This window comes from Macrotis lagotis, chromosome 1 (assembly GCF_037893015.1).
Source record: "Macrotis lagotis isolate mMagLag1 chromosome 1, bilby.v1.9.chrom.fasta, whole genome shotgun sequence".
NCBI lineage: Eukaryota > Metazoa > Chordata > Mammalia > Peramelemorphia > Peramelidae > Macrotis > Macrotis lagotis.
This window is the reverse complement of record NC_133658.1, coordinates 367,073,994-367,101,361: the sequence shown is the minus strand read 5'-3', so window position 1 is coordinate 367,101,361 and position 27,368 is coordinate 367,073,994. Positions and strand designations below refer to the sequence as shown.

Sequence of the window (27,368 nt, the reverse complement as noted above, 5' to 3'; positions counted from 1 at the left end):
TTGATATATCTACATCAAAATTACTCCCTCTGGGAGACCAGAAATTCAAATGACTTAAGCAAAAACTTCCCCTGGGGGGGGGGGGTTCACATTGAAGATAATTTAGAATGGTCACCAAAATTAGGTATCTAGTGATGCATTCATCACTTGCTTACAAAATGACATAAGAAAAGGAGCAGGCATCTTCATTTCTGCCAAGTGAAAAGTGAGTGAGCCATGGTATAAAATGGAAAATAAAAAAAAAAATTGTACCCATTAGGATGTCACTTGATGCATCCATAATTCAGTGGATGTTTATCAGCATATTTGTTCAGCAAAAAACAAAGGGACAGTCTACCAAGTCATCCAGTTCCTAAATGGGAATAGCCTTATGGATGCCTCTATCTCTTTATTGTTATCATTTAGGAATGTAACAATCATTTTTCTTTGGAAGATTGAGCTGAGTATTTAAGAAAGCTGATCTGACCTTTGATCTGAATTATAACTGATCACCTGCTGACAACAATTCTAACATAGCCTACCCCCTTCTCTGATACCTATTGATGACTTAATAGATCACAGAATCATAGATTCATTGATCTAGAATTTGAAGGGACCTGAAAAGTCATCTAATTGAATGGTTTCATTCTCTATTCTACATATTATTATAGATTGTATGGATTTTTCTCTTCATTCCATAGATTGTTCGCCAAAGTAAATTTACATTTTCTTAAACACACACTATGTTTCAGGCAGTATACCAAATGCTGGAGATAAAATTACAAAGTAAAAACAATCCCTGTCTCTAAGGAGGTTTACAATATAGCCAGAAGAAATAGGATTATAATATATATATATATATATATATATATATATATGTGTGTGTGTGTGTGTGTGTATTGAATATAAACGTGTTTATATATATATATGTTTGCATCCATAGACACTTATATGCATGTTCATACACACACACATATATGTGTGTATATGTAGAGAGAGATAGAGTCAGATATAGATAGGAATATAGACCTATCTACATATACTTAGATAATCATAGAGATAGATATATTACTATAGATATATGTGTATATATGGAAATTTTGGAAGAAAATTACCAGCAATTGGTAAGAATCTATATTGAAAAAAAAGAAAATCAAGGTTCAAATTCTGACTATTTGCTACCTGTTTAGTAAAGTTGCTAGACTTATTACTTTTGGACAGGTTATTTATTTACTAGACTCAGTTTTCTCACTTGTAACAGGAGGGGAATAAGATTAGATGAGATGGGTTCTAAGGGTTCAGCTCTTGCTTCTAGAATGAAATTCTAAGAATCGAAAATACTACCCACTTCCTGACAGAGAGGTGAACTATGCAAAATGAGTCATACATTTTTGGAACAGTCAATATTTGGCTTATTTGACTTGACTATGCAAACTTGTTACAAGGATTTTTTCCCCTCTTTCTTCATAGTTAGGGAAGAGAGGGGTACAACAACAAAAAATAAGGAGAAATCACAGACAAATAGGATAGCTTTGAAAGTTACATGATGAATGTTTTATGTGTGTGTGTGTGTGTGTGTGTGTGAGAGAGAGAGAGAGAGAGAAAATCTTCCTATTTCTTCCAAGCTGTGTGTAGCTGATCCCCCTTCTAATTGATACAGAGCTTTGACCTGTTTATATCTACCATAGGTCACAGTTTGTTCCTTCCTTAGGCAGCCTGTTCCTAGGTGCTCACCATATTTGTGCCCTATTTAGTACAGATGCCCTTAAGGTTTAACCCACTAAAGCCCAGAATTCCCATGTACAAGTAATCCATCTGCCTCACTGTCCCTGCATCAGAGCATATATAGATGAGTGCCACTATACCCTGCCTAGTTTAAAGAACAGCAAGCTCTACATAAGAGATTCAATTTTACATACAATTTTCTTTACAAAATATATAGAAATGCTTATCTTACCTAGTATGTTTTTTTAATTTAGAAAGAATAATGGAAATTTTAATTTAAAATAAAGGAAACTTTTAAAAAATAGAAATAAACACTAATCAATGACAAAGTGAAAAAGTACTGGCCTGGGAGATTAGGAAAATTTGGGTTCTACTCCTGGCTTTGCTATTTTCTGAGCTTTCTAAAAATTGTTTCCTCTCTGGGGGTTGGAGGGAATCTCAGTTTTCTAACCTGTCAAATGAACAGGTTGTTTAAGAAATGCAAATGATTTTTTTTAATTCTGAGAGTTGATTTTCCATGTTTTATGTCAATAAATATCTATTCCTGCTTGAGGTAGCAGATAAAAGAATAGTTGTACTCCCAGGTTGAAAGGAAAGATAATATCTTCTTAAGCAAAGGTGGTGACTGCATAGTAAATGAATCTTGACATATTTAGCACCTCCTTCAGGCATGACCGAAAGTGGGATTTACATAATCTTCTTCTTTTTCTTCTACAGTTTCTGTTCCTATTCTTGTTCTTCTCTCTTGCCTTTATTCTTTGGCCTTGATGTCAAGGTGCCTCTTAAAGGTAAGATGCTATTTAGTTCTCAAAATATGGTACTAAGGGGATATTGGTTAAGAAGTTCACTTCTATTTGAATACTATCATGTTGGCACTTAATTTCACACTTATTAACCAACAACAAGTTGACAAAAAAGTGGTGCATGAGCCTCTTGGGGCTTCACACTAAAATTTCTTTAATGGTATTTTTAGCAGGAAATAATTACAGAATATTATGGGAAGTATACTTGGTTACGGGGGGGGGAGTCATAACACATTTTTCTGTTTTTGCTGAAAGAGGTTCACAGAGCAAAACACATTGGGAACCACTACCCTAATATACTGAAGTTCCTATAATGGGAAGGAAAAGATTGGGTGATGTCCAAAACCAAAGTAATTTGGTGATAACAGTTTTGAAATAGGAACCAAGAGTTGTGCCCTATTTCTGACTCTTCTGCTCCCTAGCTCCACACCAAGCTATTTTATGGGGAAATGAAAAGACAAGTACAGTTTTTTAAGAAGATCAGATATATAAAAGATATTTCTGCTCCTTGATGGTAAGGAGTCATGTGAACCTCAGAAAATTTAATTAATTTCTTTGGGATAGTTTCCCCATGAAGGCCTCCTATCATAAGTAATTAGCTGATTTTGCCTTTTTTTCAAATGAAGAAATTTGACAGATCTCTGTTTCCTTCCAACTTTTAAATTCCACCCTTCTGGGAACAAATCTTATGGCTGTTTTCTTATTTGTCCTTGCTATCATTTTGCAAATTAGAAATAGGTATAATTTCAAATTGATTTCTCTTCTGAGAAAAAATTAGTCATATTAATATACTGGCATCCTCTATGTCTAAGCCAATGACTTGGATGGAGGAAATAATAGACACTGGAATTTTAGTAAGTGTTTAACATCCCACAATTATCGATAAATTCTTCAATACTTCAAAAATAACTATGTTTCCATTAAAATAGCTGACATAAAAATTGTCCAAGGATTCTTTAATAGATACTGCAGCCAATCATACTTATCAATTTGCAGAGACATTTTAATAACCAATTTAATAGTTCAGCAAAGATTCATGATATTAAAAAACAAGTGAACCCTAGAAGCCATTGTAGCATCCTTATATAACTTAGATTGACAGAATGGTTTCAATGGAATTTTACAGAAGACCTAAGGGAAAGGTAAGAATTTACACATGAAAGAAGTGAGAGCAGAAGGAGAAGATATGTTTTAGATAAAATTGTAAACTAGTCAGTAAACACTAGGGATAAAGCTGGACTTCGCAGACTAACCATCAAGAAAGAAGTTATACCTAGTTATTTGGTCTGTTCAGCTTAAGTAATTAGATGTAATAAAACTGAACCAGAATTCTCTTATCACTTAACGGTTAATCACCAAAACTAAAGTTTGATCTCAATTAAATTATACAAACTCTAGTTAGTTATGTGACTTACTGTTTTAAGGAAATGGTGATAACAAAGCCAATAGTAAAATTTCTGATGGCATAGCCTTTCATTTGATGCAGGTCACATATAGCCTGTGTCTAAGTAGATAGTTTTAGGAATTGATGGTAATAAAATTTCATCCTCTGATAGCCATCCAAACTAATGAAGAGCTTCTCTAGGCTTTTCTAGGCTGTTTTTTTGATTATCAATTCTATTCAGAGAATTTTTATTAATAATCTATTATTTGCAATACATTTAGATAGACTGATACAATGACAACAAAGCCCCTGCCATCAAGGAGCTTGCATTCTACTGGGGAAAACAACATATAAAGAGAAAAGAAATATGAAATATATTCAAAATAAATACATATTGATTTGGAACTAATCAAAGTGAAAAGTACTTCTAGCTTGCTGCCAGATAATTTGCTACAGTGACTTTGATTTTGAGAATCCAGGGTCCCCCAGATTGTTTAATGAAGCACTAGAAAGAAATTTTAATGGAGGCACAGTTAATGGAATACTTTATATTGTATAAAAGGGGAGACCCAACTTGAAGATTCCTCATCTAAGCCTATGACTCTGAAACAACTGTGGCTAATAGGAAGAGATTTTTCTGGTCTATGACTTGAATGAAAGAGAGAAAGCAAGCCCTCTCTGTCCCCACCATTCCATGGATGATATCATTCCTACTGAGAAATGGAAGTGACCATCTTGAAGGCATTCTGGGATGGATTTTTTTTTGACTGGATAAAGAAGAAATGCAGAGCTAAACCGGAAAATATTTTCCCCTGTGGTTAACTGATTCCATTCACTCTTTCTGAGGAGCATCCTCATCTACACTTACTACAAATCTTTTGGAGAGTCCTTCAAAGACAAAAGAAGGACCATAAGTGTTGAAAACTATTCAACAATTCCAGAATAGCAACTTGAGCAAGAGTGTTCAACTTGATAAATGAGTCTAAAATGAAAATGACATGCATAATGAGGAGAAACCATCAGCAATATTGCCAGCAATGGGAATGAAGTTCATTTGGAGATGCCATAGGTAGGGCATTTGGGAAGGAAAATAAAAACATATTAATAGAACATTTTAAAAAATATTACTTACTACCTGTATGACCTCTGGCAAGTCAATTAATCTTATGTTCACTTAACAACTTGCTGATAATTAATTTGTTCCACTTGCTGCAAATGGAACAGAAATGGTAAACCTGGTGAATGAACTCATCTCCCAAATTTTAAATAGTATATTCAGATCCTCCATTAAAGTTCTCCTCTGATGCCTCAACTATGGTATAAGTATTACCTTATGTTTCTAAATACTAGTCCTAAAAACCCAAGATATGCCAAGTCCCACCAATCCATTTTGGCTTATATTAAGGGTCCTTTGCCAGGCTTCTTGTCTTTTATTAATGGATTATCCTTTAGATGCTAAACCAATCACTTAATCAATACCCATTTATTAAGTGCCTAGTGGGAAACTTGGTGGTATAATGGATACAAGGGAGGCAGAAAGATTCATCTTCCTGAGTTTAAATCCCTGACATTAACTATCTGTATGACCCTGGACAAGTCCCTTTACCCTGTTTGCTTCAGTTTCCTCATCTGTAAAATAAGCTGGAGAAGGAAATGGCAAACTGCTCTAAGGTCTTTGACAAGAAACCCCAAATGGGATCACAAAGTCATCAGACAAGACTGAAAAATGAGTAAGTAAAACTGCTTGGAACTGTGCTAAAAACTAGGGATACTAAAAGAGGCAAAAAAACAACCCCTTCCCTCAAGGAGTTTGCAATCTATTTCTCTAACAGAGAAGTTTATCACCAAGTAGGAAGCAGTTAGACTTAGCTCTTGAAAATTTTGTCACCTGTTGGGAGAATATCTGCATCAATGAACCAAAGCCCTATAATGCTGAAATCACAGACCTGTGAAGCATTGAAGTAATTCATAGATACACACAAACTGTGATTTCATATAGTGAACTATCAATGAAGCAACTCTCTCTAATAATACAGATTGGTATTGGCTCTATAATCTTAGAGGGGCAACTAGGTAGCACAGTGGATAGAGCACCAGTCCTGGAGTCAGGAGGACCTGAGTTCAAATGTGACCTCAGACACTCTGGTTAGTTTTCTCCTTCATGAGGTGGGTTACACTAAACTCTAAAGAAGAGGTATATGGACATGAGCTTAATGCTTTATGTCTGGAGTTCACCTAGATTAGATTCTGTTTTCACTTTAATCAGAATTAAGGTCTAGTTGGGTGAGATATCACCCAAGATGGAGGATCATGTTCCCAGAGAATCTGGGAGATCTTATCTAATTAGCCTTGTCCTTAAGACTTGAACTAATTGACCCAAGGTGATGCAAAACTAGAAAAAGGACTAGCTCTAGGACCAGAGAACATACATTCAAACCCTGCCTCTGGTTTTACCTAAACAACCTTGAAAAAGCTATTAATACCTTTTGGGGGCAGCTAGGTGGCGCAGTGGATAAAGTGCCGGCCCTGGAGTCAGGAGTACCTGGGTTCAAATCCGGTCTCAGACAATTAATAATTACCTACCTGTGTGGCCTTGGGCAAGCCACTCAACCCCATTTGCCTTGCAAAAAAACTAAAAACAACAAAAAAGTACCTTTTGGGTTTCTGTTTTCTCATCTGTAAATTAAATGTTCCCTGAGGTTCCTGCTAGCTCTGTAGTATGGAGGGATTGCTATCTATACCAATGAACAGAGTTCCATGCCAATCAAACCATAATTTCACCAGAAGAAAGCAAAATTCAATGAGAGATGCTAAAAGACTGATCAAATGATCAAAATCAATAGCCCAACTGCAGCACTTTCATACCAGATGATGAATATACAAAACAATATCAGGAGTAAATGGGGTAGAGAAAATAAGCAGTTTTCATCATATTACCATCTGCATTTCAGCACAATGGATAGAACACTGGACCCAGAGTCAGTAAGATCTGAGTTCAAATAAGGTCTTAGATATTTACTAGCTGTATGACCCTTGGCAAATCACTTAACACTTTTTGCCTCAGTTCCTCATCTGTTAAATGAACTGGAGATGTAAATGGCAAACCACTTCAGTATCTTTGCCAAGAAAACCCCAAATGAGGTCATGGAAAATTGGACACAAATGAAAAATAGTTAAACAACAAAAAAAAACCAAAATTAACATTTACAGTTAAGTGATAATGATTCATTTGGGCCTCTTTTCTAAGTAAACAATGTCTAGCCAGAAACAATAAAAAAAAGACTTCTAATGAGATTAATGAGGACCAATGATCAGATAATCTTGGATATTTTCCTATATACTCTGGTCCTATTCTTTGTTCTTAACCATTCTTAGATTATTAGCTTCTAGTAGATTCTTGTCCTTTAATCAAAATCTTTAATCTCCTAATTGGATGACCTGATAATAAAGTGCTCTTCTCTGTTCTGAAGGATGATAAGAACAAGCCTCAGAATAAATGATGATAAATTTTAGTACTTTTCCCATCCTCCCCTTCATTCAGTGTGATCACACCCCACCCCCATACCTTTGCAAAGGGTCATAAGTTGCCATGGGCTTAAAAAAAATGTATCATCCAATTTCCAGTCCTCTAGTCATGAGCTCCCTACACTTATCTCATGACCTCCTCTACTCAAAAGTCTTAGGGGGCTTCTTATGACTTAAACAATAAAATATAAACATCATTTCATTCTTACTTATCTTTCCAGCTTTATTTCTCTTTACTTACTTTCATGCTCTAAAATACTAATCAAGTTATTAGATTTTTCTAATTTTCTTAAAGCACTTTTTCCTATCCATTTTAACTTGCCTCATGCTGATTTGCACAAATGAGTTATCTCTCCCACATATACCATTGTATCATGATTTCCTTGGGGTCAGTGACCATGTCTTTTCTCATCTCTGTATCCCCAGGGGCATGCCCTGCTCAGAATAATATGTCTTCCAGTTTTCAACTGAATGATTGCTGAAATGGCATTCTAAACATATTCTGTTGAACTCTTACTAACATCCCAAGGTCAAAGTTATCCTTCCATTCCCTTCTCCCTTGTCCCTTTACGTAGCCTCTATTTCCTAATTCCCCCAGCTATAAATTGAAAAGCAAACTCTTTATTACTAAGATTTAAAATAATTCCTTTAAGTCTAGGCCCTGGGATCCTTTATTCCTATTATTAAATCTATTCAACTACTCTGTGAATTACTTTGTTTTAGTTGAGTAAAATCTACAATTCTACCTTAATGTAGCATTTAATATATTGGGAAGTAGGTGCCAAGTAGCTGTTACCTGGTCACAAGGAGAGTCAATGATGACATTTCTTTTTTTTTTTTTAGTTTTTTAAAAATTTTTCTAAGACAATGAGGGTTAAGCGGCACAGCTAAGTAAGTATTAAGTGTGTCTGAGGCCAAATTTAAACTCAGGTCCTCCTGACTCCAGGGTGGGTGCTCTATCCACTGCGCCACCTAGCTGCTCCAATGAGGATATTTCTACACCAGCAAAGTTAAACATTTTCTTTCAATGTGCCTAAGGATATAAAATGATACATTTGAGTGTTCTATGTTGGTAGAAATGCAGCTGGATGGTGTAGTGGATAGAGTGTTAGACTTGGAGTCATTAAGAGTCATCTTCCTGAATTCAAATTTGACCTCAGATGCTCATTAGCTACATGACCCCCAGGAAAATCACTTAACACTAAAAAAGAGGAGCTAAAAAATGAACCAGAGAAGGACGTTGACAATACTCCACTATCTTTACCAAATGAGGTCATAGAAGGTAGGACACAATTAAACAATAACAGAAATGCATTATGGAAGGGAACTGCTCTCAATTTTACCTTTTTTCTCTAGTATCATAACTTGCTAATTTTGTATGTGCTTATATGAATATGCCTTGTTATGTTTGCATGTGGTAATATGATTGTGATCCTCCAAAACAGACTAGGAGGTGAGGACTTTCAACAACATATAAGTCACCTAACTATATTCTTTTGTGATCTTACTAGCCACTCAAAACATAAGATCATAGAACTAGAAGGAAGCATCATAACACAATTAATATGTCACTGGACTTGGAATCAGGAATACCTAGGTTTAAATCCTTCCTCAGACAACTTGCTGGCTGTGTGAGCCTGGGCAAGTCATTTAATCCTACTGTGCTTCAGTTTCCTCCTCTGATAAATGAAGATGTTGTATTTAATGATCTTTAAGACCCCTTCTAGCTATAAATCTGTGATCCTATAATCCAAAATTGGAAAGGGCCTCAGACAATCACCACATTTTATAGAAAACTAGCCCAGAGAGATTTAATGCCCAACTTTACAAAATCAAGGTTATCATGACACTGTTCCCTTGATAGTATCACTAAAGATATCACTTTCTATACCTCTATAACAATTTATCTGGATATGCTCTGAAAAATGATATCATGATGACTCTAATCTGTGATATTTCTCAAACCTACTTTGTTCTATCACTGAGAAATGACCTGTATATAATAATACCAGCATATATAATCTATAGTATGCTAAAATGAGGGTCTTGGACTTGTACTGAAATCAAAATCCTCTATTTTCCAAGATCCTCTTAAAAGCTTCTGAGATTTTTTTTATACTTCTAAATCTATGATCCTACGATTAAACTGAGTTCCACAACACTGCCAGAAGGGAAGATAATCTTAAACCCATGAAGCTCACTGCTACTCTAGTTTAAAATTAATATCACTTCCCACCTAACCTCATTCCAGTAAAATAAGAATCTGTGATTTCATAAGTGTGGGTATTCTTTCTGGGGATCAAAGTCAGGAATCCCTCTATAGCTTTGTAAACAGTCTTCAAGTGCACTGAAGAAAAGCATCCCCTGAGGAACCTCTGTATCTTAGCTACTAGGCACCTCTATAGACAGTACAGAATATCTAAAACATATATACATTTATATTTACAGCTTTTGGGCTGGTGGATAGAGCACTGGTCCTGGAGTCAGGAACACGTTGAGTTTAAATCAGATTCTTACTAGTTGTGTAACTCTGAACGAGACAATCTTGTTTGTCTCAGTTTTCTCAACTGTAATCAGGAACTACAAATGGAAATGGCAAACCACTAGTTTCTTTACCAACAGAACCTCAGATAGAGGCATGAAGAGTTGGACATGTTTCAAATGACTCAAGAGCAACCCAAGTTTGGTGAAACTCGTCAAGAACTTTTCTCACATAGCATTGGAGTACCCAAGGTTTTTTCTATACTCCAATAAATCATCCATTAAAGGAAGGTATAGGAGGTATCTATTATAAACAGGAAATGGAAGATCCCTGAGGGCAAGAACTATTGTCAATTTTTGCTTTTGTATTCCTAGAACCTAGTATATACTAGGAGCTTGTTTATATCAAATTGAAATAAGAAATAAAGTTCCTCTTTCTTGAGCCTTGGAAAAGGTAGAAAATCTGGCTAAGTAATTGATACCAAATGTGTGGCAAAAACTTTTCAAATGACCTAAGCCCTGGGCCACATAATTAGGTTATTACCGAAACAGCTGAACCTAAGTTTTTTCCTGAGTTGTCATTTTATATCAAAACTCCAGACAGGAAAGAAATACAACTTAAAGCATAAAGATAGCATCTACAACCCACTCAAAGTATGAGATTCTATGGTTTTAACTGGGGGAAGGGTGGGAATCCAGGCCTAAGATTAAATCAGTGTAGGGAATTGCTGATGAAGAAATTCCCTCTATCAAGGCTGATTAAAATCATTTCTGAAACTACAATCTTAAGAGATTTAGCTCAGGCCCCAAGAGGTTCAGTAGCATGTCTAGGGTCACCTGGTCAGTTTGTATCTTTGAGGCCAATGCTCTAAATCCACTACTAAACCTACCTCTGAATATTAGCTTTTTTATGATTCGTATGTTCAAAATATTGAGGGGGAGGCAGCAGATGAGGGAAAGTAACAGTTTTGATTTTTATTGTTGAGTTATTATTGGATTTTTTTTTAATTTCCAAAACACAGAATAAATGTTTCCAGGTAAAGTGAATGATTCTGATTTCCCTCCCCCTCTAAATCATTGTCTTCAGACTTCAGTGCTAGGACTTAAGCATTGTCCCAGTTATTAAGATATTGATATATCAAAGTCATTCATAAAGTCAAGACTAAATGACTTCTTATTGGGAATATTGTAGAGGGGATTCTTGTAAGTGACGTGGTACAGCAGACAGAAAGCTGGACCTCAGTTCAGATCTTACCACAGACACTTACTAACTGTGTGACCCTGGGCAAGTCACAACCTTAAGTTTCCTCATCTGTGACATGAGGATAATAATATACTTCTACCTCCCAGGATTGCTGTGAGGATTAAATGAGATGATAATTTAAAACATATATTATATAAATATTAGCTAATATTATTATTGTTGTTGTTGTTCCAATGTAGGTTGGACTAGCTACACTCTGAGGTACCTTCCCACTCTAAGACTCTGTCAGTCTCAGACAGATAGATATCCTCATTCCATAATTCTGAAGCACTTAGTAAGAAAAGACTTTCTTTGAACTATTGGAGGGATAGCTAAGTGACGAATTGAATAGAACATGGGCCCTGAAGTCAAGAGAACCTGACTTCAAAAATTCAACCTCAGAAACTTACTAGCTGTGTGACCCTGGACCAGTCCCTTACACGTTACCCATTGCCCCAAAATCCTTGTGGAAGCCAGGAGGATAGAATTTATTGGTAGACCTAGAATTCAATGAAGCTGCCAAAACTGTTTGCCAGTTGACAGTGGCTGTCCCCCTCCATCTCATCTGGAAGTCAGTTCTATTCAGAGAACAAATATTCATGTAACTTTTCTAAAACAAGCCTAGAATCTCTCACCTCTACTGCATTATCCTACTTTGTTCCTCACCCCCATTGGGATAGGAGATGCAGAAGGGGAGAGGGGCAGAGGATACAGCCAGCATCACTCCCACCAAAAGGCAAGGATATGACAAACTCTTGGGATGAGGAAGGATGCAGCAACATTTGGTCTTGGATGAGAAGACCCAGCAGGAGGATGAAGATTCACTATAAATCTGACAAGAAATACCCTCCTAATCTTGCACCATTTAATCATTTAATCACTCCTTTAGTCTTTCAGTGCTGAACATCTGAGTTATTCCACACAATGGGTGACTCCTCCGATGAAAAAGGTCCGATGTTTTATAAGCAGAGGGTACATAAAACTGATTTCCCAACATGATAGAACCAGAAAGTTCCCAATCAACAAGACTGTATGGAGGGGTTATGAATTCTAACCAGAGAAGGGGAAGGAGACAGGGAGAAAAATGTAAAACTCAAAACCTTGCAAAAAAAATGATCATTGAAAACTCCCACTGCCTGTGCTTGGAAAAATAAACAAAATATTTTTTAAAAATTAATTCTAATAAGAGCAATTATCAATTTGGAGGATTCCAAAAAAGATAGGAAAAAAGTTGGGGTACTATACAAGAGGGGTAACCTGATGGAGGAAGACTAGTCTAAAAAGGGAGGTTTGGGGAGACTATCTGCTACCAAGAAACTCATGAAGTTTGATTCCTAAAGTATGTAATTGTTGTAATCAGTGTCACAGAGGTAATGCAGAAAAATTTGGAGACAAAGGACCTGGAAGGTTCATTCAACTGCTATTTCTGCTGCTTAGGCAAGTCATTTAATATCTCTAGGCTTCAGTTCTCACAAGAGTAAAAAGAGGATTGTCAATCAATATTTATTGCATGTGAAAAAATTGACCATGACAAAGAGAATGCTGCCTCATGTGATATGGGTGAAGGAAGATATAATGGGAGAATATATCTTGAACTTGTAAGATAAGGAGGAAAGGAAAAGTGGTAACTCTTGGCAAATAGCCTCAACTTTTTCAGTAAAATAAGAGGCAGTTTTTTTCAACTGCAATATTAGGGTGAAGGGGAGTTGATGGAAGTTTGAGGAGGAAGGAAAAGTTGTTGTGGAATTGGAGTTAATTAGGGAGTTATAAATGAATGACCTAGTAGCAATGAGAAATCCGGTTGAGGTTGTATAACAGAAATTTGAAGTGGACCCAGTCAGGACTGCTGCATGAATTTCTCCACCTTCATTCAGAAGCATATGTGTAAATAAAGGCAGCAAAATATGGAAGCAAACAAGGCTGAGACTTAGCAGGGCACAATTGTTGATGTGATATTAGCAAGGTGATAAATAGAAGAGGGTAGTAAAAAGTTGAACTGGCTCACCACTGAGTCAAAATGAGGAAAAGAAGAAAGTATGGCTAGTGTAGGGGAAATAGACCAAAAAAGAACCAAGGGGTCAAGGGCTTAGGGATAACAATATTAACAAAAAATAGGGTTTGGTTTTGGAAGACAGGGGGAGAGATGAAAATTCAATAGATGGTGATAAGATAATGGAATTTCAAAGTTCATCTACATGGAGGTTGTACATTTGTGGTTGATGGCAACATTAGAATATGACCACCTTTCTGTGTGGAAGAGGTGGAAAGCAGGAATAGGTCTTGGTAAATGAGAAAATTCAGGAACTGAAAGTTTAGGGTGTTTGAGGAAATATATATGTCTGTGTGTGTGTTTGTGTGTGTGTATGTGTGTGTGTGTTGAATTCCCTTTTTATGAGAGCAAGAGTTGGAGAAAAAAGAAAGATCATTCAGGTAGGAAAGCAGTGTCCTTGAGATCGTAGACAATAGTCACCAATATTGTGATTGAGTAGATGAAGTATACATGAACCTCAAAAGAAGAGAAGGTGTTGAGTAATGGTGGTAGGAAGAGACACTGGAAGTGCAAATGGGAAGCACAGAGAATTCTGGAGAATTGGGGGAAATGAATATGAAGCCAGTATAGAAAAAGTGGCTGGAATAAATATGTTATCAAAGAGAAGTCAAGTCCAAAAGGGAACCAAAAGATGGAAGGAACAGGAAAGGAAATGAATTGGTTAAAACAAGATTTAGAGGTTTGTGTTTTTTTGGTTTTGGTTTTAGTTTTGGTTTTACCTATGAAACAAGTCTTCCAAAGGGCACTGAAAAGGTATAAGATGAACTCAAAGGTTCCTAATAACTTTAAGTCTATACTCCCTTGACAGGGAAGACCCACATCTTATCAATCATGAATCCCTGAGATAATTAAACTATTTTTTAATGTATCAAATAGTTGTGATTTTGTCAATGTACTTACTTCCTCCGTGGATGTAAATTGCAACGCTCCACATCTTGGGAGATGGTCCCCATGAGTGCAATAGTCAGGAATCATATGTGGGGGGGAAGGCTGGGGGGGCACCAATTTTTTGGAAGTGAGCATCTCTAAAATTATTCCTGGCTCTCAGAAGGCACACATCCCATGAGAGTCTGCTCTTAAACCTTTTCCTTCTTGGTGGAATTTTCCTGAGAGAGAGATGCTATTGTCTTCATTTTTGTTGTAATTTTTGTTTTTTTGTTTTCATTCATATCCAATGCTTCTTACCCCTTTTAGGGGTTTTCTTGGCAAACATATTGGAGAATTTGATATTTCCTCCTGCAGATCACTTATAGAGAAAACTGAGTCAAACAGGGTTAAGTCATTTGTCCAAGGTTTCACACCTGTCAAGTGTCTGAGGTCACATTTGAACTCAAGAAGATGAGTCTTCCTGACTCCAGGCCTGAGCACTCTATCTGTTGTACCAAATAGAAGTCCTTATCCCCCTTTTATAATCAAGGAAAATGAGGTAAATAGAGGTTAAGTGACTTGCCCAGAATCACAAAGCTAAAGGATCTGGTGTCACATTTGAACTCAAGTTTTCCTGACTCCAGGCCCGGAGCTTCATTCAGTGTGCCACCAAGTTCTCCTATAAAAGTCCAATGGGAGGGTGACCATTGTTTGGATTGAAGAGAGGGAGAAAAAGAAAAAAATCATTAAAGGACAGAATCAAGATTATAAAATGAATTGTATTGTATTGTGGCTGCTTTAAAAGATAACCTACTCTAAGCCACTTTATGGTTTAGAGACGACACAGGAAGGTATATTATAAGTTCTGGCAATTCTTGCTAATCTAAAAGTCATTTGTTGGATTTATATCTGGGTTATGATGTGCTTAGAGTTCTAATCTTGAAGTCAAGAAAACCTGAATGTAAATATTGCCTCAGACACTTATTAGTTGTAGGACCTTAACCCTTCTGTGCCTCAATTTCCTCATCAATATATCAGAAGGATTGGACTGGATGACTTTAAGATCCCTTCCAAATCTAGATCTATGACCCTAATTTAGAAAGGCATCACCAGGTTGGCTACACCATGATGACTTTTTGTTCCACCATGGAAGATTATGTACTAAGATGTAGAGAAGTCATAGTCTGCATGGGTGGAGGGAGTCCTCATACCAATGACTACAGAGCCTTTGAGGAAATACAAAAGTTCAACTTAACTTTTTCTGTTTCTTGGACTCCTTGGTCAGACTGATGAAACCTATGACCTCCTCACAATATTTTTTCAATGAATAAAATAAAATGCATAACATATAAAGAAAGTTGTTGAACTAGATTTCTGTTTTTGAGGTCCCTTCAAGCTCTGGATCTACAATTCCATTATGTACTGTTATATTATAAAAATTAAAGCCTTCCTCTAGGTCTTAAAGCTTTCTTTTGGGCAAATCAAAGTGGTAAAGTTTCTTTTCGAATAAACAACAAAAAGTAATAAGTCACTTGGAGGAACTTTTGACTGAAATAATTTGATAGTATTTTTCCCTTTCTATTTTACAGAGTAACAGACAACATGGATGAGACCCTAGACAAGATAATGCTTCCAAACATGTGAAGATGAAAAAAAATTGTTTACACCGATGGGGTATTAAATCAAACAGACAAGAACTACCCAGTAGCCAAGACTACACCCATGTATTTTAAAGCCATTATTCAAGATTTCTTACTTGACAGTTCCTACATGACCCTATCGAAAATCTACAATATATGCTGCATTTAATGACAACTGTAGATGTCGAACTAGAAGGAAAGAACTATAAACATATATTGTTTAAAGAGAAAAATCAAGGAACCACTTTCAGCAGGTCAAGCAAAGATGTGTCTTGGGCATGGAACCAAAGTTACAATGGAACAATATTCCCCTGCTGTGCAGGGAGGTCATTTTAATGTAACAACAATACCCCACAAAAAAAACAGTTCTAATGATTTAAAAAAACATCATTTTAAAAGGGGGAGGGAGGGTAAAGGGGAGGTAACAAGCACGACAAATACCCTACAAACTATGAGGAGCTATTTACAATAAAATATTAAATTTGAAAAGTCTGGTTTCTTACTATAGGAATATGTTTTTTTTTCCTTTCCTTCCCCCCCCCCAATATTTTTGGTTATTATTTTAAACTCAGGAACAGTGAAAGCTGCAGTGTGAACATAAGGAGAAGCTCAATTGATCTTTTCCTTCTACATCAAGTGACAGATCCAGTATTCTGTGTAGGAGACAACTAGAAATTGGATTGTGGCAACAGCAGTCAAAACCACCACCAAGCTAAAGACCCCCAGCATCATCAGTGAGGGACATTTGCTGCAATGTGGGGATTTTTGACAATGCTTGCCTCTTTGCCCCTCCTGGAAGAACAGACTAAACATCTGGCCCTCTGATATAAAGATCAAAGAAGATCAGACCCTGAATCCATACTCCTTCAGCATGGTTAAAAAAAATCATACTTGGAATACAACTATGTAATATGATCAAGGTCAGAAATCATCTCGGTATATTGGAAGCCAAAACTATGGCTGTTAGGATACTTTTTAAGCTAGTTTGCTAAGAAGAAAAAATTATTTCAGTAAAAACAAAGAAACCAAACCTTTGGCATGAGGGGATCCTATGCACAGTGAAGTTTACTTCAAGGATGAAACAAAGGAATTTAAAAAGGTAACTCATACCCCTCTAAAAGTGTCACTGGTGCAGCTCTGAGATGTTGTACCCTTGCTGTTTGGAATGATGACACCTCACCCAGATAAGCCACTTTCTCAAGATGGCATCACCTTGGAGAATGTATGGAAAATGCATTCTCAAAGACTTTTTAAGTAGCTCAATGTCCTGGAGACAAACAGATGATCAATATGGTCTTCCAGGTCACATAGTTATGGGCTCTGGGTTTTGCTATTTTCTAAAAATCACATGAATGCTTTTGAGAGGCTAATTTTATAGTCCATTTACTATATATAACAAAACAACCTCAACTTTTCAAATCACCCAGTTTTTATTTAAGGGGTTAAAATCATCATATATAGAGATGGTGTATATTTGGGCCCAAGATCTCTATAGAATTCTCTACAAAATGCTCTTTTCTCCTTGTGCTGCATGGGACAAGTGTCGAGCTCTTCAGCTTTAATTCAGGTCAGTATGGAGGCACAAAAGACAGAGCAGATATGTAAGTGGTAAGAACTCATGCCTGAGAATCTGTAATTTTTGTTTATTGTTGCTTTCTCAGCTCAATCACCTTCTCAGGCTCCCTTGGCCCATCACTTAACCTCTCTGTGCCTCAGTTTACCCATGTGCAAAATGGGAATGATAACTGTGCTTGTTCATCAAGTCCTTTGCAGTTCTAGGACAAAAAAAGGTGCTTTTTAAAGTACCAAGTGCTATATAATTGTTCTAAATGCAATAGTATTTGATTTGGGGTTGAGAGGGAGGCGCCTTTTTTAGTCAGAGCATCTGTTGAATGTCAGCCAAAGTACTGTAGTACTGAAGTATTTCCATGAGATTGACTAGGGGTGTCAGTAGCAATAAATTATGGGAGACCCAATGTCAGATTCCTTATCAACTCATCACATATATGCCATGCATGTTTTTGGACAAGATAGAAAAGCTTGTCACCGTAATGATAAGTTTCCTCATTCTCTAGTCTTCCTTCACTATGTGTGTATATTTCATAAATTTAAAAAAAAATTACCTTGTATAAGACAAAGTTAACAAAAAACAAATAAAAAGCCTTATTTTGTGTAATATGGGAACCAGATCTAAAAAGTCAAGTAAAATGTACTACTGGATAATAAGAGAAGAAATTCTCCTGAATTCGCTGTTCCTCAAAGGAATGGTTTCCACAGTGAGGGTTGACATGACTTCTATAGGCTGCTTGAAAGACTATCACAGTGATGCTGATTTGGGGTTGGGGGTGAGGGGATTAGAGAAACCCACTCTTTTGCTGAATAGACCCTATGCTCTAGTAATGCCACATTCCATTTGAATAGAGGCAGGATTTTATCCTAATTTTCCTCTATACCATAGCCTTTTCCCTTTCACTACTCCATGCAAGCTATTACAGAATCCAATGCAAATTCACATCCCACCCAAGTTGAGATAAAGCAAAGAATACTGGAATTGAAGTCCAAGTAGATGGGTTCAAGTCCCAACACTACTACTCTTTACCTATGTGGTCTCGGAAAAATCAGCTTCATTTCTATGGAGCTTCAATTTCCTCATTTACAAGATGAGGTTTGAGAAAAATTGATATGTGAAGTCCCACTCAACTCAAAATCTGATGACTCTTCCTACATTTACATTATTAATATAAATCCTCACCAAAGAGTGAGTCAAATTTTTGACCTTCCTAATAGAAATAGACAGTGATAAAATGAAAAAGTCAAATCAAATCATGTTTTGCCTTTTACTGTTGCCCTAACTTTTATACTATCAGTAATATGATTTAGATCATCTATATGTATATAACAGTTGGGAAGTTTGAATCTTATATTGACATCTGTGAAATATTAAATTGAAGAAAATCCTGTAATGTATTGGCTGTATCTCATAGAAGATTTTTGGAAAGATATAGAGGAGAATTGCACCAATGATTAGCATCATGGACAAAGTCATGGCTCTTTTAAAGAATAAGCCATGTGGAATGGACCCTCAATCCACTGAATTTATGGGAGATCATGGACAAGAATTGCATAAGATGGACAGTTATGGATGATTCATTATCAGTATCCATGGTGGAAATATCCATATTGATGAGACTATGGATACACTGGAATATTAGAAGATCTGGCTAACACTCAATTTACCCATCTATTTTCACTCTTTCTACATGAGTCCACCTTATTCCTGTGTAGAAATTGTTGTTACCTCAACTTTCTCTCTCTCTCTCTCTCTCTCTCTCTCTCTCTCTCTCTCTCTCTCTCACACACACACACACACACACACACACACACACACACACACACACACACACACGATTTCTCTCTATGGATATTGTAGAATCAGACCTGCCCATAGAAAGTTACTATTCAAGCTTTCTAGGGATTACTTGGAGGCTTTCAGAAGGGAAACTTTCCCTAACTTAACTAGGGAATTCTCAGGGCAGTGGTCTAGAAAAATGTGACCCCCTTACAGATATTTGCTTGGAAAGTTAGAAATTAAATTTGCAATACTATTTTTGATCTAAAGGTTTGGTCAAAGTTATTTAACTTCAACCTGTTTCCATTCATCACAAAAATATTTCTCTCTCTGCCCTGTTCACTCATAGCAATATAGAAGCGCATTATGACCGCATGGATATTGGAACTATGTGTGTTTGCCACAATGTGGAAAGATTAAATTAGCTAGGTGTCATTCTTTTTTTAAGTTCTGATGTGAAATTTCATTTATGTAGAAAATGCTAGTTAACTAGCAACTTTTCTGTAACTTCATAATTACTTGGAGGCATGGCACTTTGAATGATTTACCCAAGGTCACAAAATATGTAGAAACAGGATTTGAACCCAGATCTTTCTGATTCCAGGTTTCAGTTCTCTATACTCCATATTACAATGCCACTCATCTCTTGTTATGTAGCTTATATCCATTCTTATATCATGTAGTTCATCCCTGTTCTCTGCAGCTCATCTCTATTTCTTTAACTCTTACTCTCCTGAAGTGTGTACCTGAGTTCATGGTCATTGCTCAAATCACTCTTCAGCTTTCATTTCATTCTCTTTTCTTAGTAAGCAAATCATCCTTTCTTTAAAAAGAGAAGAAAAAATAAAGCTATAGGGTAATTTTGCAAAGGAAGCTTTGCATGTTCATATTAAACGAAGCCCCAAATCAATTTTTAAAGTGAGGGAAGAGAAAAACCTTTTAAAGTAATTGCACTTTACTTCTGAAGAGCATTGCTCACATTACATCAATTGCCTATAAAAAAACATTTGAAAATGAAACCCAGATCATTCTATTCATAGCTATTTTTAGAACTTGCAGAAAGAATTTCCAAGTCTTCTTTAACCAGTGCCATATGACTAAAGTCATTGGCAGCCACATGCTTTTCAAAAAAACTTTAGATAGCTAATTTTGTTTTGTATGATTTGAAATGCCACCTTCATCGATGCCTTCTCACCCAGATGGTATTAGAAGTATAGTTCTCCTAGTTTCATGTGTCAGAGATCAAATGAAAAACCAAATAAGCCTGGCACACGGATGTTTTCAGTAATGCCTGTGTTTATGTTTAGTTCTCTATAAATAGGGCAAGTACATAAATGATTGGTGAATTGTCATTAAATTTGCTGATGCAGTATTTATTTCTTTTCAACTAATTTGAAGACTCTCCAGACAATTTGTGACCTCATTGTTATGCCTTACCATTGTCTCTTCCAAGTTGTCAACTCTGTTTCTCTTCTGTAAGTCCTCTGTCCCTAGTGTTCCTCCTCCTTCCATATTGAATATGACTATGTTCAGGGAAACTATAAAGAGCATACTTAACATTCTGTATTTCTCTTTAAATTGATTTATCATTTGAGTTTGCACCCCAAAAATGAATGTAAATATTTGTGAGTTGTTCTTTTTTCAAATATTTAACATTTCACTCATTCTGGTTTTTTTGCTTTTGTCTTTTTTTGCAAGACAGTGGGGTTAAGTGACTTGTCCAAGGTCACACAACTAGGTAATTATTAAAGATCTGGGGCTGGATTTGAACTCAGATTCTCCTGACTCCAGGGCCATTACTCTATCCACTACATCACCTAGCTGCCCCACCCATTCTATTTTTTAAAAAATACATACCATATGCAAGAGAGAAGCACTGGGGGACAAAAGGAAGGAAAATCTGTCTCAGGTGGGCTTTGTTCATTTGACATTTTTTTTTGAAAGTCTACTATGTAGTATTCTAAATTATTATTCTAAATTAACAGTTGCCAAATTCATTCTCTGACTTCTGGTAGCTCACATTTTCATCTCTCACTTATGGGTATCCCCAAATAGAAAAAGAAATAGAAAAAAAAAGTCTCCGGCACATTGGATAGATCTTTTATTGAAGGTTTATGAAAAATATGGACAAGTGTTGCATAAGATGAAAGAGTGAAGAGTCATATGTTCTATAACTCTGGGGTAGAGAAAGAAGGGGGAGATTTATGTATACATAACTGATGAAATTACAGGTCTCTTGAAATAATGTACTTTGCATAGTTGGGGTTACCTTTCTAGGCAGAGGACAACATAAACACTGCCACCATCTTGATTTACTCTGATTTTAGTTGATTCTTCCTGACTGGAATCTTAGAAACATTAATAAAACTATACTCTTCATTGGTAGCCTTAGCTTCTGAGGATGACAGGATAGTGAATCCTTGTCAGGAGACTTTATTTTGGTCACCTGCCAGATATAACTTCATCCCTATATCTTTCATGTTGGGTGCCCTCCTTAAATTAATTTTTGTTGACTTTATAACTAAAATTCAATTATAATATTTGTTGGTACCTTTAATGAGAGAAAAATGAAAAAGTGACAAAAATAATGTTGTCTAAGACTTAGCCTATCATAGAAATTTAGAGCATCGTGATATGCACCACAGAATGTATACAACTCTGAGCATGAATTTGCACGTGGTTATCTTCATTCAATATTTTTGAGGAGAACAGGGATCTAGGCTGGCAATTCAAAAAATAACTACAACCCTCTAAAGACTGAGCCCTAGCCCCTCACAATAATAAACACTTTTATCCAGCTGTGACATTGCACAAACTGTGCCTCTAACTCATTGATCCTTACTAACTGTATTAACTTTCTGCCATTAGCCAGAACATGTTCCCTTTTTACACTTATTTTGTATATAGTTCATCCAAATGTAAATAGTAGGATGGCGTTAGCACCTTCAAAGGTGTACTTCAGTCCTGTAGTCAAGGACTTAGGGAAAGAATTCTTCTGATGCTGCTAGATAACCCTCAGTTGATTTTTGCATCTACCCGAGGTAAGTATCCTGCCTTCCTCTCCTTTCTCCGCTTCTGTTATCTAGCTGGTATTCTCAGAGGGTCACAGAGCTAATTATTTCCCTGACTAATCATACCCATCAACCAGAGGACCTTGCCAGTGTTTGGGGCTGCAGTTTTCAGAAGGAAAACTAACTGAATTGGCACATGTCAGCATGCCAGTGTCTTCTTTCACAGACTTCCAAATCCTCAAAATTCAGGGAGAGCTTAGGCATAATCTACATCCCATACATAACAGAAGATTTCTGACAAGTTCCCATTGCTTTGAAACCATGGTTTCACAGGTGCCTATTGCAGTGAAGTAGCCAATTGATTAAACCTCTCCGAGCTTCCATCCAATCAATTGCCTCAAGGGGACGCTAGAGGAATCAATTGGGTTCTTTCTTTTCCTTTTCATTAGCATGCCTACGTGGTCCTATCCTGTGTCTCCTACTAGAAGAGAAATGTAAATTGCCTCATCAGGAGAATGACCCTTTTAAAGTACACTGGAAATGTTTATGTACTGTATGAATTAACATGTAGAAGGAACCCCCTTATTGTAAAGTTTTATGAATGGTTATTTTTTATTTTATGTACTAACTATAGGACTCAATGAACTCTGGTGTTGTAGTTTGTATAAAAATAAAACTGCTGCATTTTTTTAAAACCTCAGTTTCCATTTCTTGCCTGTCTATAAAGATTCTAATCTGTTCAAGGATGACTGTGTTAGACAGATGCCTAATCAGAGATACCACAGATCAAACTTCTGGTTTTTGCCTATGACCAGACTCCTTAATACTTCTGAGATGCTCCTTTCTACTCACTTTCTTGAACTCTTCCATTTAATTCCTCTTTCTCTTCCTAGAACCACTGGATTTGAGAATTTTCTTTTCTGCATCCCACACTCATTCCACCCCCAGGAAATAAAAAAACAAAAATCTTACAATCTTTACCGTACAATACTATGAAAGATGTTAAAAACAGAAAAGGCAGTAATATCTTTAAAGACCTTGTAATCCCATTGGAAAGCTGACTTCCATGCAAGAAACAACATCTGGGGTAAGAGAGAGCTAACATTCATATTATAAATAATATGAGTAGAAATCTTTTTTGCCAAAGAACTCCAAACATGTCATTAGCATATCAAATACAAATACAATGGTTCCTATCAAATTTCATGACCAGGAGAGAAAATATATGCCTTCAGACTAGTTTGTTGATAGAGTCAACATACTCTCCCTTACCACTCCACGGGAGCCAGTGATACTGTGTGGCGCAAAAGTTTCCCTTTACAGTATCTCTGTAAGGTAAGGTAGTATTCCCCACAACTAGGTGCTGGGTGGCACAGTGGATAGAGCACTGGCCTTGGAGTCCGGAGTATCTGAGTTCAAATCCAGCATAAGACATTTAATAATTACCTAGCTATGTGGCCTTGGGCAAGCCACTTAACTCCATTGCCTAGCAAAAAAAAAAATCACTTGAGGCTTCTTCCCCAATCCTTTTGAAATTGGATTATATGTGTGATTTTATATAAACTATCTACAAACATATCCTAGCTAGAAAAGTCTAAGTGTGAAGATGTTCACTACCACAGGTTGGCCACTAAGTGATGAATTCTTTGTTTATAATACTACATGAAAAAAACAAAAATAAATATTGGTCTTCTGAGAACCTCTCATGTGGGTCTAAAGTGATGGTGACAAAGTAACAGAAAAAAGGGACAAAAGGTGCTTAGAGTCACTTGTGTTTCATACCATTATTACTGACTTGTGTTAATATGGAACAGTGGGGTATCTCAATGAATGGAATGCCCCACCTGGAGTCATAAAGACTCATCTTTCTAAAATTGAATCTGACTTCAGACACTCATTAGTTGAGTGGTCCTGGCCAAGTCACTTAGCTCTTTCTGCCTCAGTTTCCTCATTTGTAAAATGAATTGGAGAAGGAAATACCAAATCACTCCAGTCTCTTTGCTAAGAAAACTCTAAGTGGGGTCACAAAGAATTATACATGACTGAAATGACTGAACAAAACAAAGAGCTAATATTCTAAATATGAGGTCTTTGCTGATTGAGTATATATATATATATATATATATATATATATAATTCTAAGAATTGAAACTTTCACTCTCACTATATTAAACCAGAAGGCATAAGGAAGTTGTGGTTCAAAGTCCAGCAAACTCCTTAGAGTAGAATATAAAGGAGGCTTAAAAATGTGAGAAACATCATTTCATGGGACAATGGGTCCTCTACCCTTGTGGTACTCATGATGAAGACAAATAAAAATATCATCATGAAGATAATTGCTTTTAATATACCAGCACTTGTTATAGAGTCTGGCGCACAGGTGGATAATAAATGCTCACTAACTTGATTTAAAAAATTTGATAAGATCCTCCTAAGTCAACATATACTTTGATACATGAAGAAAGATGGAAAAAATAAGTTCTGAAGACTCATATCTAAATATCTTAAATACTGCCTTCAAGAAGATTCAGAAGATTCTTGGCATGGCAAGCATAAGACCATGCAAGTTACTCAACCATAACAAATAGATGACTGATAAGTGATGTGGGAGTTATTTTTATCTGTTTCAGACAACCAACTAGTTGTCAGAGCAATTTCATTGTCAAATTAAAAGCAACAATAAAAATTAGATGTGTGAATACAACAATCCAAGTTATAACCACTTAAAAGTGAGAAATAGACAAAGAAAAAGGATAATCTGAGTGATTAACTGGTGTTCACCATTTCTTTCAAAATATTTTTTACAATCACAATAAAGAGGTGTGAAGAACTCAGAAAATGTTCTAGTTAGTGAATATTTCCCTGCCAAGCATAGACTCAACAGTAAAGGGAAGCACTGATACAAAGTTCAAATTCATTTGTAGAATATTTATATAAGAGGATGGTAGAATCTATAGCAGTATACATCACAAAAGAGTGTAAAGTAATGGAAAGGAAAATGGAGTCTGTAGAAAGTTTGGCATGATATCCAACAAAGGTCAAGGTATCCCAAGAGCACTTAGAGATAACATTAAAAGAATTGTTGAACATTGATAGAAAAAAAGAACAAATGTTAATTTTTCTAACAGTCCAATTTCTCCATTGATGGTATATTTGAAATCAAATATTTCAGTATTCAATGTGCTATATGAATGTGTAAATGACGTGAATAAAAATAGAGTCAGAAAGAATGACTGGACCAATAACCCCAAAAGAAATATAAGCTGGAGGTGACACAGCTTTTAAACGTCTGAAGGGTCATTTTTCAAGATTACAAAAAGAATAAAAATAAATGATTAGGAAAATCACATTACCAAAAGTTTTGATCAAGAGCACATCAGTAATCCTACAGAAAAGTCAGCTTTCTCATCTCTGTAAAATATTGATGAGAATGACCAAACATCATATAAACAAGGATCAGACGGACTTTCATAGATGGTTTCCTAAAGTAGATCAGAACTTCAGGCACAAATTTGGCTAAAAGGTAGAGAGAATACTAAGTTTCACTGTGTTTCTAGTATTTGAGCTGGTGGATCAAATAAAATAAAACTCCTTTCTGATAAGAAATGTGGGGCAGCTAGGTGGCATAGTGGATAAAGCACCGGCCCTGGAGTCAGGAGTACCTGGATTCAAATCCAACCTCAGACACTTAATAATTACCTAACTGTGTGGCCTTGGGCAAGCCTTGCAAAAACCTAAAAAAAAAAAAAATGTACTTGACATTTGTTAAAATCTTGAAAGGATCCTTGACAGGTATTATCATAAAGATAGGTTTTATTGAAATATTCTCTGAGTATTAATATTCAATGAGGCATAAAATAAGGAGACATACATTAACCAACATGAATAAAAAATCATATATTACACAATTAGTATGTTGAAAGATCTGTGCCAAGAGCTAGGCATATAAATAGAAAGGCAAATAGTCCCTGCTCTTAAGAAGTTCATATCCTAGTGAAAGAAATAATACATATAAGAGATTTCAGCAACAAGTCAGAAAAAGCTTCTTGGTCCTTAGAGTACAGGAATAGAGTAAATGGCACTGCATCTTCTTTAATGTAATTCCCATTATTAGTTTTTGATGTTGAGCCATTTGACAAGGAATTTGATGGTGAGAGCTTTCTAAACTACTGAGGTAGCTGTAGCTACTGAGAACTGCTATAACAATGTAAGAAATGGTCAGTTCTATTCTTCACAAAAGCTTTTTCTTTAGACTATGGATACCAAGACTGGTCTGAAGTAAAGTTTAATGAACTAGAAAGTGAGGAAGGGAAGTGATGCTATACCTAAGGACTCTTCTACCTGTTAGTGAAAGTTGATCAGTTATTGATGGCAGGAATGTTGAACCCCTTCTCCACAATAGTTGCTTCCCAGGATAATGGATACAATGGAAAAGCAAGGCATAGGGATGAATGTCTGAAAGATATTGCTATTCCTGGATTTCTTAGTTTCAAGGTCCATAATCATTTCCACCAGGATCTGAGTAGCTGTTGTTCTTTATTCTTGAAGAGGACCAAAGTGATATCACTATGTTAGAGTCAAGGTACAGTGTGTCCAACTGTGGCTAATCAGACCAATATGATCTTGGAATGCTCTACCAGAGGTCAGGCACAAATAATCCATGTGAACATTTGGAGTGGAGATGTCTCTAAACTGCTCATTAATTTTGAGCTACTGCAGGTCTGTTTTGCTCATAGAACACAGCGCCTTCTTTGATGCAGACATGCCATGTGGGCTGGTCCTTTGCCAATGTCTCCCATGTCACGCAATCAATTCCAAAGTTCTTCATAGAAACCTTGAGAGTGTCCTTGTATTGCTTCTTCAGACCACCATGTGAATTCCTGCCTTGCATGAGTTGTCCTTAAAATAATCTCTTAGGCAAACATATGTTTGGCATTTGAACAATGTGGCCAGCCCCTCAGAACACTCTGCAGTAGAATTTGAAGGGTTGGCAGTTGAGCCTGAGAAAAGACCTCAGTGTGTGTGGTACCTTGTCTTGCCAGGTGATCTTGAAAAGTTTCCTAAGACAATTCAAAAAACAGCAATTTAGTTTCCTGGCATGACCCTGATATACTGTTCAAGTTTCACAAGCATAGAGTAATGAGCTCTATAGAGCTCATTTTGATAGGCAAATTCCTCCTAGAGTTGTTAGGAAGCAAATACTATATCAACCATTCCTTAGCCCTTTCTGAATCTACACTGGCTCTCAGATGGATAACCATCTTCTAGGTGAAGGATTAGCTTGTTAAGGATGATTCTAGCAAAAATCTTG

The 27,368-nt window shown here is 36.3% G+C and overlaps 1 protein-coding gene and 1 long non-coding RNA gene across 9 annotated transcripts in view; one reads left to right on the top strand and one right to left on the bottom strand.

Annotated features, from left to right (window-relative positions):
- JAKMIP2 (janus kinase and microtubule interacting protein 2) overlaps positions 1–16,134 on the top strand; it is a 207,270-nt gene extending 191,136 nt beyond the window's left edge. Inside the window, 1 exon segment of the mRNA XM_074212375.1 lies at positions 15,647–16,134. Coding sequence (XP_074068476.1) covers positions 15,647–15,667 — 21 coding nt within the window. The 3' untranslated portion in view covers positions 15,668–16,134.
- LOC141505998 (uncharacterized) overlaps positions 1–27,368 on the bottom strand; it is a 285,180-nt gene that overhangs the window by 202,446 nt on the left and 55,366 nt on the right. For 5 of the 8 annotated variants that reach the window (XR_012473743.1, XR_012473742.1, XR_012473741.1 and 2 more), the window contains one exon: positions 14,091–27,117. The exons of 1 other annotated variant lie outside the window; for it this stretch is intronic. This is a non-coding gene — a long non-coding RNA (uncharacterized LOC141505998). The remainder of the gene's footprint in view (positions 1–14,090; positions 27,118–27,368) is intronic. 2 more of the 8 variants (XR_012473747.1, XR_012473745.1) reach the window with 1 other exon arrangement.